The sequence below is a fragment of the Ixodes scapularis genome, unplaced genomic scaffold (assembly GCF_016920785.2).
Source record: "Ixodes scapularis isolate PalLabHiFi unplaced genomic scaffold, ASM1692078v2 PGA_scaffold4__175_contigs__length_147842914, whole genome shotgun sequence".
Lineage (NCBI taxonomy): Eukaryota > Metazoa > Arthropoda > Arachnida > Ixodida > Ixodidae > Ixodes > Ixodes scapularis.
In genome coordinates, this window is record NW_024609879.1 from 37,442,466 (window position 1) to 37,458,786 (window position 16,321).

The 16,321-nt window shown below is 45.2% G+C and overlaps 1 protein-coding gene across 1 annotated transcript in view; it reads left to right on the forward strand.

The window, feature by feature from the left end:
• The first annotated feature begins 232 nt into the window (after nucleotides 1-232).
• LOC115319728 (A disintegrin and metalloproteinase with thrombospondin motifs 12-like) overlaps nucleotides 233-16,321 on the forward strand; it is a 65,517-nt gene continuing 49,428 nt past the window's right edge. Inside the window, exons 1-3 of the mRNA XM_042293496.1 lie at nucleotides 233-355; nucleotides 1,046-1,138; nucleotides 4,010-4,136. Of these exons, the coding sequence (XP_042149430.1) occupies nucleotides 233-355; nucleotides 1,046-1,138; nucleotides 4,010-4,136 (343 nt within the window). The remainder of the gene's footprint in view (nucleotides 356-1,045; nucleotides 1,139-4,009; nucleotides 4,137-16,321) is intronic.

Here is a 16,321-nt window from a genome sequence, read left to right on the forward strand (position 1 = left end):
CACAAAATTAAGTGGCGTCTAACATTTTCCATTTCGTTTTGATTTTTTTAACCTGAGACGAGTATTGGGCGTGTTAAAAATTGCGTTTATAGTGAAGCAGTTAATAAAAAACAAAGCGACAAAGTTGCAGTTATTTACTTTAACTGCTGCAAGAGGAACGTTCTTTATTATCTTGGATGCAGGACCTTCCGCAGAATATGTTGTTTACCCACGAATTTTGGAGACAAGAGGAATGAATGGAGAAAAACTCTTGCACATCGATGAAAAGCTTACTCTTAGTTTAGAAAAAGTATCTGTACTCGCCAAAAACTTCGTTGTATCAAGTCTTCATGGCACCAACCAAGTGGATAAAGTAGTAAGCTTTTCTTGCTATCTTGAACTGCCCCACTTTTCCGCTATATAAAGATGTCCTATTTACTGGCGAAGCTTATATTTCTTATACACTTCAGTGTTATGTACACCCACAATTTTATGTCATCTTTAAAGTATGATGCTTTTCTTGCATATTTCTACTCAAGAACTGATGCACATCATGCTTGTAATTCGAAATTTCAGAGCCGTACAAGCGAATCTCGATATAGGATTTGAAGGAATGGATCAAGGTTCACGAGTCACTTTCATCATTCTTTTTTCACACATTTTATGTCTATGCCTAGAGTTTAAGGTATTTCTTATAACTTTGCATTAACCTTAAGTGCAGGTTGCTTATACCTCATTTTTAATTTTAACTTTATCTTTAAGACTCGCTATTTATTCCTCTTACTGAACTTCAAGATCCCTCCAAAAATAAAAAAAAACTTTTATGGCAGTTTTTTTATTTTCTCTATGGATTTGTGCGATCAATGAAATTTTTGTACTTAAACTGTATAAACGTTTTCACAGACGCTGCTTGTGAGCGTCGTATAATATTAGTAAACTCCAGTCCGCTCCTTTGCTCTTCATAAAAAAAAACAAAAAAAAACAACAAATATTTATAAAAAAGAGTGTCTCCACAGTTCATCGATTTCTTCATACGAAATATTAGTGCCTGTATCTCATTTTTCAGGTGGATGGGAGAGAAGTGGAAAAGAACATTTATCGTGATCAAAGTCAGATGGCAGCGGTATCTGTGACGGAAAAAGACGGAAATGTGGAAGTGGTAAGAACACCACATTTACGGAATTCGCAAAGAACTTCATTCATGAATTATGTTAGATGCAGGAGAATCCGGTTCAAAATAATGAATGTTCCCACTGAGAATGACACATGAGTTTCATGAGAAAGTTTCGTTTCAGCTGAATTCTACCTTTTACTATCATACATACAGGGTGTTACAAAAAACAAAAACAAAAAAACAAAAACAGAGATTTTTTTTACCGCAAAAATAAACTATAGCATCGCCAAACGATCAATCTCCTTCAAAAGTTATACGTGATTTTCCGAATATTTTAATGGGAAAATGGAGCCCATTTTTTCCATTTTCGGTTTCTGGTGCCCATAGAACCCCCTGTATTCAAAAACTCCGTCGGCCGCCATTTTCCCATCGAAATTTTTAGAAAATCACTGATAACTTTTGATTAAGTTATCCGATCGGGTTGAAATTTAGGCATCTGGTTGTGACCTCTAGCGCTACCTTTGGGCACGGAATACGCGTTCGGCGATGGCTAATTTATTTTTGCGGTAAACAAAACGCTGTAAATTTGTTTGTGAAACCCAATATATATATATATATATATATATATATATATATATATATATATATATATATTCAAGAAATCTTCGTATAATATCTTTCAAAACACAATTTATTAGACTAATGACGTCTTTCACACCGGGAAATAGACGGTGCGAAACCGTTGACTGCATAGAAGTGATTTTCGATCTAATCATAAGGGACCCCTAGACTGAGGCAAGATCAGACAATCAAAAACATTTATTCTGCTTTTCGGATATCTTATTTTTGCCTAAGTGTAGGGGTTCTTTTTAATTATATTCGATTTACACCAAATTCATTTACGCTCTTACACCTTTATGCTTTCTAGCTCGAACTACGTTTATTTCTTATTAGTCATGGCAGTGTGAAACTGCAACTACTTTTACATTCTGGTGTCAGTGTCAGAAAAACTTTGGTTTCTATAATTTAAACACTATAAGCGCTTCCCCCTTGCGTACGTCCTTTCTCTTTCGTCCGTGTTTCACTTCACGCTTTTACCCTTTTTGAATGGCAGAAACTTGGGGTATCGTTATACATCGTCCCACCTTCTGTGCTGGCATATACGAGGCCGAAGAAGCCGAAACTGTTTGAAAAAAACATGCCTTTAATTTAAGACGTTCAGATTTCATTTATCCTCATACTACTGTGAACACTCCGTGAGGTGCGGGCATGCGCGATTTTATTGAGGGAGAACAAGTTTTTTTCTCACAACTCGGCTTATTATTCTGCTCACACCGCGCTAAGTGTTCAGAAGTTCACTCTCGCCTTGTACCTCGTTCTTCCGTGTTCTTACTATCGAATTCTACAATCTTGTTTGTGCGAAGTGGAACAAATAGCTTGGGACTGTTCACGCCCTGCATTTCTTAAGCTGTCAGCATTATACAAGTAATACGGCGTATACCAATAGTGATATCTAGGGGTCATGGAAGTAGGAAGCTTCTGGAAGCGACATGGCGCCACCAGAGGTAAAGCCGGGGAAGGCTTCAGGTTTGGAGGAACACGTTTCCAAGAACGACCAAAAGCAAAATGCGGTATTGGGCGGCCTTGAGCACCCCTGGACCCTATTGAACGGAATCGCGCACCCTTAGAGGCGTTCCCACCGACCTCGACAGTTACTTCTGTCTTTACTAGGGAATATCTCGTTTGGCTTGTTTGAGCTGGTATTTCGCCACCTCTTATTGCTACCTCCATGCCAGGGATGCTTTGCTTTACTTTATACCATCGGAACGGAATGAAACGCGAACGCCAGAACTGGTCGCCTTCGATACATGCTACGCCGCCTGGAGGCTGATAAAACAGCCGAGTGAAGAGGGTTCTGCGAGAGTGTGTGCCTTCCACGATGTTCACACTCTCGCATCCTTCAGATATAACAGCATGTATCAAAGGCCACGACTTCTGACGTTCGCATTTTATTCCGGGTGACGGAAAGTGGTTGTAAGAAATGCATCTCGACTCGCGACAACTTTTTATGTATTTTAAGACTTACTTTGATAAGATAATATCGCAGTGTTCAGAAATGACAAACGTTAGGTACAGCACGTGCGGGGTTTCAGACGTGTTTTTTCAAAAAGCAATGCCTGATTGTAAAAATGAATCTGACGGCTAACATTATGCAGTATGTTGTATAACATATGTGATATGGCTGGTGTTTATAGTAAACGTAATGGTAAACAGCCGTTCTCGACCAGTCAAAGCTAGAGGTAGGTTCTACCGAAATTATCTCACTTATCGCCTGAAAAAGTGCGCTGTGTGAAACGAAACATTACCCCCTTAACATCACAATAACAACGAAGTAATTAAATTATGAGCGAGCCTCCTCATGTGGACAATCCGGGTTTGACTCGAAACTAATATAAACTGTACAAATTGTCGCATAGCAGCATCAGTTCAAATATTTTGTTCGAAACAGCCTTGCTCTGATATAAAAAGTGGAGAGGTACCCTTCCTCTTCACTTTAAATGTCATAGAAAACCTATTTTGAGTGTGTAATGGGCCTCTATTGTGAGTAACTGTTAAATTAACATTGACTAGCCAAAATCAATACTTTGCATAAATTTATATAGGGTTTGCGTGTATCGTCATTGAATCATGCCGGTGGCCATTATTAGTTGGTCATAGCTTTTAAAGAATCCCACTGTGCTGAGAAACACAAGCCGCAGGTGGTTCCCGCTCATCAGCATGGCCCCAAAATGGCGGCTATATTTCCGCAAGTAGAAGCTACGTAATATTTTGCGAAATTTGTTCATTCCTATATGAAAGTTCAATAAGCCTTTCCGACCAATAATTATTCATAATTCAATTTTGTGTTACATACAGAGGGGGTCTTTGGGCACCACACTGAGGATTGTACCTCTGCCACTGATGGGGCGATCTGCAGATGGACAGATTGCGCACAGAGTGTTCGAAATCGAAGAGCCGGCGGATTTCAAGACCGATTATATAGGTGAGTTGCTGCAGTAAAGATCGCTACCAACTTTCTGGTTGGTTGACGTGTCTAGCCGTGTTTCGTTAATGGGCTTCGGCCACAGCTAAGACGCTGCTCACTGCTGGTCACAGCTCTAAAGCCGAGTTTAAATTTAGCGGACATACGCCACGCTAACTTTAGCAGACGGTTTTCGTAAGGCACAGTGACGACGTGTGACGCCATGACATCGCGTGACACTGTGACGTCATAAGCACCACCAAGTCACGTAACGCTACTTCCACGCTAATCGTTTTTAAAACGCACAGAGTTTCGCGTACATAGTGTTTTGCTAAATTTAGCGCGGAACTTTGATTTCCCATTATATATTATCACGTGACCGTGCGGTGGCCTCACAATGTCACAACGCTGAAACCCCGCAGTGTTAGCGGAAAAGTTTCTGCTCTCAATTTAATGGGCCACGACGTACGACCACAATACGCACACGGGATCCCCCCCAAAACCTCACCAGTAACGGTCCGTAAAAAGAGAATTGCTCCCTTTCTCTGTAATTGCAAGCCCAACGTTGAAATATATTACGATGGCTCGAACCATAGAGCTATTATATTGTACACCCTAGATTTTCAACTAGCGCTAGTGTGCTGCTGCAAATTAGAGCAGACAGCAACCAGTCGAAACCTGACTTCCGGTAATGCACTTCTATGGGAAAAAGTGAGTACATACCAGGTGGCTTGGAACATTTCTAAGTCACGCAGATGAAATAATTCGTCAATTGCGACGTTTTTCTTTCATATTTCAGGTTTTTAATTACATTAAAAACGGAGTAAAACGGGTTCATACATGTATTTATGTGCATTGTCGGACACTATTAGCTCGAACACGACGTCATCACTTTTCAGCGTAAGGGATACTGTATACGCGAAAAACGAAGGAACGACGTCTAAAAAACTAAGATAGCAAGAAATACGCAGTAACACTGCATTAGTACCTCCCTCCGCATGTACGATCAAAATAAATTGAAGGCCGGGTAATATAGCTAGATGTTCTATAAGTACTGTTTATTCTTTCTGCACTGTGCGAAAATGCTTGTTCGACGTTCAAAACATCACCCGCACGCTCGAACTTTTTTGAAAACAAGTGCACGATAAAGACTGCCCGTCAGAGAAGATATCAAAAAGAGACGCCTTTCATACCCCACGTACGTCTTTAGGTTTTGAATGTTTTTAACGGCTCGTAAAGATGCGAGAAGGGGTTATTTTCATATAGTGACAAGACTGGCATTTTATCCAATATATAAGCGTCATCGGAATGCTGGCGAGCCTTCAAAACGCTCTATATTCTTTTCAATTGTTATTTTGCTTAAAATCATAGCTTGCTTTTACACTCCTGCTGCGGAACAGAGCTTAGGGCTTCAAATCTAGCGAAGTTAAACATCGTTCGTTGATAAAGAAAAATGCGCTAACTAACTCAAGTACACTTTTACAATGTTAATAAAGGTAGATATAATTCGGTACGACCCAAATAACAAAAGTGATCCATGTTACTTTCTGGTGAAGAGACAAAATGCACGCGCGTTTTCTCTTAGACACTAGCGTCAGTTGAACCTCAGGCGTACATTATATTAACCTAATGGTTCAAACACAGCCTATGTTTGGATCAACACATTTAAATGGTAGAAAAATCCGGTACAATTTTCTTTCCTCCTATGTGAATAAGGTTCAGGGAACGCTGCACTACATTTTCAATAGACGCCACCACTGTCCTTTGATTACCCGTTCTGAAACGTTTTCGTCACGCTATGAGAAAGCTTTCCTAAGAGAAAAATTGAGTTAGTTATTTAGTTATTTCATAATACTATCAGTCCCCCAGCGGGGACCATGCTAGGAGTGACTGCAAAACACAATAGACAATGTAATACACATGCAGAACACAATAACGAAAAATGGACTATACGACACCTAATACTCATATAAAAAGCAAAAAAGTACAACAAAAATGATAAGATGAGGTCTGTTGGTTACATTAGGGACACTTCACAAAATCCAAAACCATTTTGAATTTAAGACTCTTTCAGGAAGTTTATTTTATTCCCTTATCGTCCGAGGGAAATACGAATTCTTGAAACATTCTTTGTTGAATCTGTACTCTTCGATTGTCCCAGAACCGGAGACGCTCTGTTAAAGTTGCGTGTCACGCAGTAACATTGTTCACAGAACCAAACGGATGCACGTGGATTCGAAGAAGTCACCGTGGAGGTAGTCGATGAATGTGCCTACGCTCTTTCATGAAACACAGCGTATTCACCGAAATATTAAACAATTGTACACGTCATTTATACTTGAAACTTAGAAGACATGTGTTACTTCGGAATACTCTAAAGGAATGTTTTCTCGGGCTCAATATTTTAAGAATGCTGAAAAATCTGGCCTTCGGGAATATTTCGCGATAGAAAGTGGTTTGTTCTGCATTATTCACCATAGAGAAACACATTCGTGTAATTTATTTTTACGATAATACATAAGTCGCATAATTTGCAAGAATCAGGTTGTTTGTAGTAGCATCACGTGATGGGAACTATATCTGCTTTAAAATATGAAAACTTCTTAAAACATTGTAACTTCTTTTTGTGTATATTTTTACTTCTACATCAATCAGCGCTGCTTGTGGGGACGAAATGTATTAGCGCATAAACCGCAGAAATTTTTATACCAGTAATCAGGTTATTTAGGTTCCGTGATATGTACCACCAGAGTAACTTGGCATATTTAAAAAGAGAATCGACACAAGAGAGGGCGAAAACGCGACATGAGTTTGCTTTTCTATATATCAATAAACTAACTAAAAATGCTTAATCTTGCAACTTTCTCATGCATTTTGTTACTCAAAGACACCCAGGTTGACAACGGTTACTCTGGTGTGCGTTAAAATAATTAATATTATCATGTCCACAGTAAGTGTCCACAGTAAGTATACACGCCAATAAGACTTCTGTCTAATTGGCGTGTAGAATCAGTGAATCAACTGTCACCAGCTTTTTGCGATGTAACTGACGGAAGGTGCAAGAGGTTTTTTTCAGTGATCCTGCAGCTAAAATAGCCCAGAACAAAAGAAACACAATATTGCGATGACCTTCTAACACCGCAGGCATAGCGTTTAAAGGGTCGCATTTCAGGACGATAACCTATTCGCTCCTAAGTACCCAAATCTCTGCGCCCACGACCCGCTGACATTTAACAAAAACGTCACGTGAGGTCAACGAAAATTTGACCCTCGTAGCGGCTTCGGGCAAGACGTGAAGAGTGCCGACCCTCTAAGCCACGGGTCGGCAACTGGCAACCCGGTTCGGCCTGCGGGGCTAATAAGCGGCCTTCTACACGCTACTCGAACCCCCCCCCCCCCTCCCTCCCCCCTGAACACACACACACTCCCCATGGCCCATGGCGCAAGAAAACATAATTGTTTCAATAGTGGTGCAATCGAATATACTGTAGCGGAGAGAAAGAGAATCGACCAGTGTAAACTGAAAGTAAAGATTTAATCAGCGAACTTGTGCCAGAAAAAAACGAACCACCAAACGGGGTAGATAAAGACAACCCCAGAGCGTCGCGAGTGTCGGAGTCGGTGGAAACTCATAGCCGATAGTGTGGGAAAGAGTGAGTTGTGCTCGGAAGAGACTGAATGAGCCGGCACTGCCACGTTCTGCTCCTTATATACTACACTCAGCATCGCGAACACTTCGACGTAGAATGTTCGGGAGTGAGCTAGGGTGAGACTGACTAAACAAGGTAGTTCAGGACGATTTATTTTTACACTCGTGGCAAGAGGAAAAACGAATCTTGTACGTGTACTGAAAAGCTTTCGTTCTCGTCATGCACGTGCAATTGCTCTCCACTTCAAAAGTGCATTGCACCGATGCAACCGTAAATATATCAACACAAAGCTCCACCAAATAACGGAGAACACTGAACTGCGGGATCGTCTTAGCCATAACTAATCCTCAATCCAATCGAGCACAGAACGGCTTGAGACGCAAGACATGCACCACCTCGGGTCGCGGATGACGGTGTTCTGACGACTGTGTTGTCAGGAAGCACCTTGTAGTTCAGGTCTCTGAGGCGACGGAGCACCTCGTCCGGTCGAAAGTAGCGAGCGTCTCAAGAGCTCTGAGGCCGCGGCGTCGTATCGGTTTCCACACCCAGTCTCTGTCTCCCGGTTCAGAACGAACGTCATGTTGGCGGAGGTTGTATCGGCTAGCGTCGACGCGTTGTTGGCCTTCAATTCGCTGGCCGGCTAGCTGGCGCGTCTCCTCTGCTCGCTGACTGATCACCTGGGTCTCTCCGTTCACGTCGTCGACTGGCTCATGGGGCAGCATCGAGTCTGCATTGTCGTGACCTTTCTGCCATGCACCAGCTGAAACGATGTCCCTCAGGCAGTTTCTTGAACTGCCCTGTTATAAGGTAACCTCGCGTACGGCAACACTTCGTCCCTCGTCTTGTGCTCCGCGTCGGCGTGCATGAAAGCCACCACGGCGAAGGTCTTCTTGAGCCGCTACGTGAGCCCGTTATTCTGGGAATGGTAGGCTAAAATCCCCTCGGTGACTGGTTTGGCTGAGCCGAAGTACCACCCGAGTAAACTGAGGCGTAAATGCTTCTCTTTGGTCCGCAATTAGGACTTGAGGGGCCCCGTTACGAAGAACGACGGACTGAATGAAAAACATGACGACTTTCAGGGCTCTACAGAATGGGATGGTTTTCGTCTAGGTGTCGACTTGGGGAATAGCCCGAGTAGATCCATTCGGATCTGCTAGAACGGGGCAGTCGGCGATACGATGGGATGCAACAATCCTGCGGCCTTCCTTGGGTGTTTGTTGCTTCGTTGGCATTCGTGGCACGATCTCTCTTACTGGTGGGCGGTCTTCGGGAATTTGGGCCTGCAGTATTTTTCGCGAATTCATGCCAGTGTCCTGATGTAGCTAAAATGTCCTGCCGTCAGGTCGTCGCGGTAAGCTTCGAAACTCTGTCGAAAACTGGTGGGATTTTTAGAAGCCACGCTTATTTTTTCCCCAAATTTCTCTTTGTAAAGCACGCCTTGTCGAACGGCGAAGCTTGTCAGGGCTCCTGAGAAGACACGGAGACCTCTACTTCCTCCTCCTTCCAGATGTTCGATTGGTTCGCGATGCTCAAGGTCGCCTCTTTAGGCGACCCTGAGCTTGTGAGCACCACACCGTCGTCGAAAAGATGAGACAGCTCTGCCATTTCAGACTCGCCAGCACCGTGTTCATGACACGCTGGAAAGTGACTGGTGCCGTGCAAGTCCAAAAGGCATTACCTTAAACTCGTACAGTCCGTCGGCCGTCACAAATGTTGTTTTTTCACGGTCCCGTTCGTGGGCTTCGACCTTGCAGTAGTCACTCTTCAAGTCACTAGATGAAAAGTAACGGGCGTGGCGTAGTCGGTCTAGCGTATTGTCGATGCGTGGAAGAGGATAGACGTCTTTCTTTTCTAGAGAATTCAGCCTTTAATAATCCACACAGAGTCTAAGCGGTACGTCCTCCTTCTTTAATAGCACGACGGGGGAGGACCGCGTATTTTTTAAAGACGGTATGATGTCGTTCTCGAGCATATTTTGAAATTGTTCTCGGGTGACCTCCCGGTTTTTTCACGAAGGCAAGGTACCGCGACTGATAGATAGGAAAAGTATCGTCATGCACAACAATGTGATGTTTGGCAGTCGTCGTTTGGCGCACCCTTGACGGCGTGGCGAAACATTCGCTGTAGTCGGCGAGAAAATTAGTCAGCTGTCGCCGCTCTGGGGCTCAGAGTTTCCGTTAGATATCAAGCCCTGAATGTGGAGTCCTCCTGTACTGCAATACAGAGTAGCCTTTTGAGATGGAGGCGTTCACGGCTGAGTCTGAAGGTTCCTCGACAAGGCCCACGACTGCGTCATTGGTTCGGTGTTGTGACCCTTTCCGGAAGTTCGTCAAGCCATAGTGCGCCCTTCCTCAAACTTCGTTACGCCTCTGCAATGCCGATTCCTCGTTCTAGGAAAAATTTAACGTTTCCTTTCAAGATATCTTCAACGCAGATATATGTTGTGATCCCAAACGGCACGAGGACACTCAACGGCCCCGGCAGGTTCAGGAGTTCGTTTAGAACTCGTACCGGGACTGACGTCGCATTGCGATCTTCCGACGTAAATATGGGTTTGCCCAGCGTCAACCTGTTCGCTCAAAAGTCGGTAACGGCGCCGTATTCTCAGAGAGAGTTCATTCCAAAATGATGTCTCTTGAACAGTCCTTGAGGACGACGCACTTCACTGGACAGGTCTTCCCGTGGATGTTCACACGTACAGTGTGAGAGAAACGGCACCTTCCCACTGGTGTGAGAGGTCCGCCGACGGTTCGTATTTGCAGTCAATCCAACGGCGTCATCGCTTTTCGAAAGCAGCGAGAGAGCTACCCACTCGACACGGAATTTCTGCTCCAGTGTCGATGAGTTCCGTCGCATCGTGGCCGTCGATACCGACGCTGAAGTTATTCGACACCATAGATGAAGGGTCGCTCCTAAGTGTCCGGTCGCTAGTGTGGGAGCCCCCAGATGTTTTCGGAGGATGTTCGTTTCGGTCGCCTCCGACAATTCCACCTTTACGAGTTACGGGGCTTAGTTTTCCCGGCGAGACAAAGGAGAAAAGCTTTCTCGACGGGGCTTACAGGAGAGGCCGTGGGTCGAGGGGATGGTGAACGAGATCCTCGAAGCGAAACTGGCATCGAACAGAGCGAATGACGCAAATACTCTTCAATGGTTTGTGGGCGCTCTCCGTAGCGTGTGCGAGAGTCATTGGGGTGGAACCCGCGCAGGCCGAGTTATCGGCGGTAGGTATGATCGGCTTCATCATAGTGGTGGCACAACGGACGTCCGTCGGCCGTCTCCACAGGACGGTCTTTTTGGGTGCAGGTTGTTCCGAGCGGACGTATAGGACTTGTTCTTCGTGACGTCATGAGTATAGTGGTACTGGAGGCTCATGGCGCGGAGGTGCCACTTACGGGAGAGCAGGTAACGGTGCTCGGCGGGCCATTGCGGTGTACGTGAACGTCGGTTCCTCGGTATACCTGGCGCATCGACGGGAGCCTGTGGCTGGAGGACCCGATGTACTTCGTCTCGAATTACCTCGGCGATTGATAGCGAGGCTCGGCGTTTGGCAGTAGGAAGCTGCTTCTTGAGCTCCTCCCGGACGACGTCATGGATGATCTCGTGGATGCCCGGGATACTGGTGCCGATGTCGCAGCGGCCAGCGTGGGGCCAGCGACGTGGGAAAGTCTCTCATAGTGACTGGCTCTTGCAAGGAGGGCGGTTCGATTCTTGACGGATCCGTAACGAGTCTAGACGGTCAGAGTTTGGTGGCGCACAAGGCATCCAAAGATGTTCCTCTGTAAGGCGCACATGACAACCTTCAGCTTCCTGTCCTCGTTCGCCTGAGGCTTGGCGCGTGTACTCGGCGTAGGACGTCTTCAACGTACCTGGTGATGCTCTCGTTGGGGCCTTGCGTTTTCGCTCAAGGGAGGTCCTCCGCTTTCTTCCGTTGGTGCTGACGGGCGAACTTTCGTCGTAGCTCTTTTTTCAGCTGGTCTCACGACGTAATCGAGGTCTCGTGATTCTCTAACCAGTGTCGCGCCGTGCCGGCCAAGTATATGTTCCAAAGACCCTGTTCAAGCGCCCACTCTTTGTGCCGGGCCACTCGCTCGTACTCGCTAATCAAGTCCTCGATGCCTTTGTATGCGTCACCATGGAAGGAAGAAGGCCTCCGGGGTGTGACGGGCGTAACGGGAGCGGTCGAAGCCGGCGATGTCATCGCCTTGTTCTCTTAACCTTACCCGGCAGGAGTCCCAATTCCGGGGGTTGGTCATTGGTGCGGCGGATTGCTCGGGCTTTGGCATATTCTTCTCAGTGTAGTCTTCCTGGGCTGAGTACCTCACTTGGCCTGCGTGTCTTCTGAAGAGTAGTCTTGCTGAAAAAATATGCAATACCCCGTACCTACACCAGAAATGTCGCGGATGGAACGCGTTTCGACGAGCGTGGCATGAAAATAAAGGATTAATCGGAGAACGTGTGTCAGAATCAATAAAAACCAAAAGGGGTAGGTGAAGATAACTACATATCATAGCGGGCGTCGGAGTCGGTTAAAACGCACAGTCGAGATGAAGACCGTAGATTCAAACCTTTAGTTTGTTTGTAACAGATGAACACCTCCAGACTCTTTAACGACTTTCAGTGGCCTTTATGTGAATGATCGCATCACCGCAAGCAATAATGAACACAAAATCTCCCACCGAAAGAAGGCTAGAGCAATCTCAGCTTAGATATGCTTAAATCAAGAAACGATCTCTGCACCCCCCTCCCCTAACGTTCCATTTGGTTACCTATATGGCCCAATTCAGCGCGTTGGAGAAAAAGGTCGTCGCCTTGCTGAAAACATAGCTTCTTTTTACTTCATATGTTACCCAAGAACGCTCTGCGGGTTAAGTCTCAAGTGTCACCGCGAGGGCAACATATTTGCTTTCATTTCTTAAAACTGCACATGAACTCCAGTTCAAGCAGAAAGGCACACCATGAAAAGACACCGCAAAACACAGGAACAGCAGCACAGCACGCCACGAAGAATGTTACATCACCTATAGTCAGTTACAGGTTAAGAAGGTAGCGGCAAATGCCCCTCAAAGGGAATCAGATATCCCTCCGCCACCTCCGCAATCCAATAGCGTCCCACCGTTTCCGTGACGTCGCGGCCAACGCGCGAGGAGGGTCTTACCTTTCTGTACATATTTTTTTTTATCTTTCGACTTTGACTTAGCATTGTGGAAGCCACGAGATGAAGATTAGAGGTCTCCCCCACCGACGGAAACAAATACGGCTTTCCGGGATTACCTTCCCCCCCGATGGATACAAAGGCTGCTTTCAGGGGCTCGGTTTCCACTCCGATGAATACAAAAGTCGCTTCCTTAAAAAGTGGGATCGGAGACAAGTGGGAATCCATTGAAGCAGAACAAGGAGCGTTTCCAGTGAACTCTTCTTTCGACTGCGGAGAGATTTGAAACGGGCGCATCACACTTGTGGGAGGAGCTTCTCCTACCTTCTTGACTTGTAACCGACTATAGAAGATATCTATTTAGTTAGTTATAAATTATTCGTCCAAAAGCACTACTTTCAAATTTATCCCTTTAATGCCTGAATTATCAAGGGCGCCCCAGAAAAAATTCTTAGGAAACATTTTGGCTTCGTTTAGCCCGTGTAATCGAATTCAATACATGTTTCACGCAAAAAAAACACTTTTGGGCGGAATTTTTGGTATGTCGCGAATTCGCGACAATGGGCACTTAAGCCGGAAATATTATATGCGGTAGTCGCAAGTAAAAAGTTTATTTCTTGAGTAATTTCGAGTGCCAAAACTCCTCAAAAGCAAAGGAAAATATTCGGTTTTCAAAACACACTGCAACACTTCTCTTACAGCGTCCTAAGGTTGGTGAAAATCAAGAAAGCAGTTGACATTCTTGTTCAGACAAAGGTGCGCTTGGCATTTCGTGCACATGACAACTGTCTGGCCTTTGCATCCAGGTCGCTTGCACCTCTGGCGCACGCTGTCTACGGCTGGCCAGTGGGCTGTGTTGTCCGTGCGGATGCTCGCTACTGGCACGGGCTTTATCGGGCCTCTCTTCTTCTTCGTTTCCAGCTGAGTTTCCAGTGATGTTGACGGCCGTCCTCTTCGCTTTGGGGTGGTGTCCTTGCCCTCCTTCAGCAGACATGTGGTAATATAAAACTTGAACTTCAGGAGGTCGAGTTACCGTCGGGCTGGAATGGCTAGTGAGTCGCAGTCGCGCCTGTAAAGCAGCAACGACACAACAATCACCATGTCGATGAAATGAAAAAAAATCTTGAGGTAAAATTTCTTGGACCTGATGTGTATTCTGTAGAAGGCAATGAGGGCATCGTTTTGGTCCACACCACCCATGTGCTTGTTAAATGTACGCACCGAGCTTGGGCAGTCGACTTGTACAATCCGTTTTGGCGTGCGTTCCCACCTGTCAACAGATGCCACTGGCTGAACGCCTGCAAAGGTGCTTGCTGTTGTCACGGCGCGGTTGTCATACCACCTGACAATTATGATTTTTTGGCCATCAATGACCGTCTCAAATTCTTCGAAGGTGCCTCGGCCTTTCTTTTTGAGATCTCCATCGCTTGGCAAAGGACAGCCTTGAAGACGGTTCGCACGCGCAGTTCCAAGGCAGTGAACATCCTTCTTGGCCAGGGCAGTGAAAAGCTTGAGGGATGTGAACCAGTTGTCACAATATAGATGATGATTCAGGCCAGGCTGAATCAACTTGCACAGCTTGAGAACCACGTTACCAGACGCACCCAAGTCTGGTTTGCCAGGAACAGCGTCGGTCTTCCCAGTGTAAATGTGAAAGGAGTGTACGATTCCTTGCGAATCGCAGAGAGAAATATCTGATAACCCAATTTGTGTGGTTTGCTGGGAATATATTGTTTGATGCTTGAGCGGCCCTTAAACGGCACCATTTGTTCGTCCAAGCACAGAGCTTGTTTTTTTTGGAATAGCTTCAAACTTCGGGAGGAGAGAATCAAGGAGTGGCCAAACCTTGAAGAGACGATCCTTTCGCAGGTCATTGGGTGAGGGCATCTCGTCGTTGTTGTTGAAATGTAAATTTGATTTAATTGCTTCCCAGCGGTCACGGGACATTGTGTCAGCAATGGTTGGTATTCTGCTCTCAGCAGCCCAGTACAGGCGGATTCGTGGGAGGCTACAGAAGGACATGAATGTGATTGTGCCCAGGAACTGCTCCAGCTCTGCACGAGTCAAACCCAGTGGTTTGTTAGGATTTTTCTGGATGGCAAAGAGCTTGCTCTGCTCCACGATGTATTCGAAAAAACGCATCATCAAAGAACTCCTTGAAATATTCAATCGGGTTTCGAACGCTCTCACTTTGAGGCAAAGAACCATTCCACGATGAAATCTGGTGCTCTTCTTGACAATTGGTTTTTGTCCACTTAACAGATTGTTTGTTAGTTGTGATGCCCGCAGCCCGCGCAGCCACTGTGCCACACTCGTCATCTTCGTCGCTACTAGATTCTGTCGCCATTAAGGAAACACCTTGCGTGGGTGGGTTGTAGTCTGGATCGTCTTCATCGCTGTCACTAAGACAACTGTCGTCACTTTTATCCTCAGGTGGAAGGCGCGTCAGAAGCGTTTTCTGTCCATAGAATGCGCCAGGATTCATTATCTGCCTTCAAACAATAAGAGAATTCGTCAAATGAATAATCACCGCTTATTTTATCATGACACTATCACTGGATCAACTGCCGAATGTCGCGAATTCGCGACAGACCACTTAACCGGCCATCATAGAAAAAGAAACACGTGTCGTGAACTCACAATATGCTGTGGGTAATCTCTAGGATGTAAGCGAAGAAAAGCAATTTGTTTTAGACCTGAACTCACCTTTGTTTTCCAGAAAAAATCGAAGAAATAAGGTCCCTAGCACGTGTTCTGCTTCTTTTGTAAAGCGGCGGACGAAACTGGTCATAACTTTGTACCACTACCGCTAGATGGCGCTACGCGTCCGTGGCGAAAAACTGGGTTTGTGGCGAATACGCGACAACCGGCATTTGGGCGTGCCAACACTTCGTTGCGGCGCTGGGAGCGTTCTGCCGGTATGTGTCGAATTGGCGACAACCGGCAGTAAAAGGTTAAAATGATTGTATCGACATTTGTAGTATAAACGACAATTCTTGGCAAATAGGTCTATGCCGTTATTGCTCTCGGAAAAAAACAAAATATTAACTGGATTACTTTATGCACGAAAGTCTCTAATCTTTTTTTTTGTTGTTGTTTTTAGCCGTTAAACCGAGAGTTTGCTCGCAATATTGGAGTTAAGTAAAAACACTGATTTATTTTAGATAAACCGTTATATATAATGCATAAAAATATCAACCGCTTTTCTGAGTACCTATTCAAGCATTTCGAAACCTATAGCAAACTAGTTTTCTCAGTGACGCTACCAGTTCTTTTGTACGGATTGCCAATAAATCTATATGTAATCATCTGCACTCATTCGAGCTTTGATATATATGCACAGTGCGGTGGCCGAAATGTTCATTCCAATTGAATTTTGCAGTGAGGGAAAACTGTATGTGCCT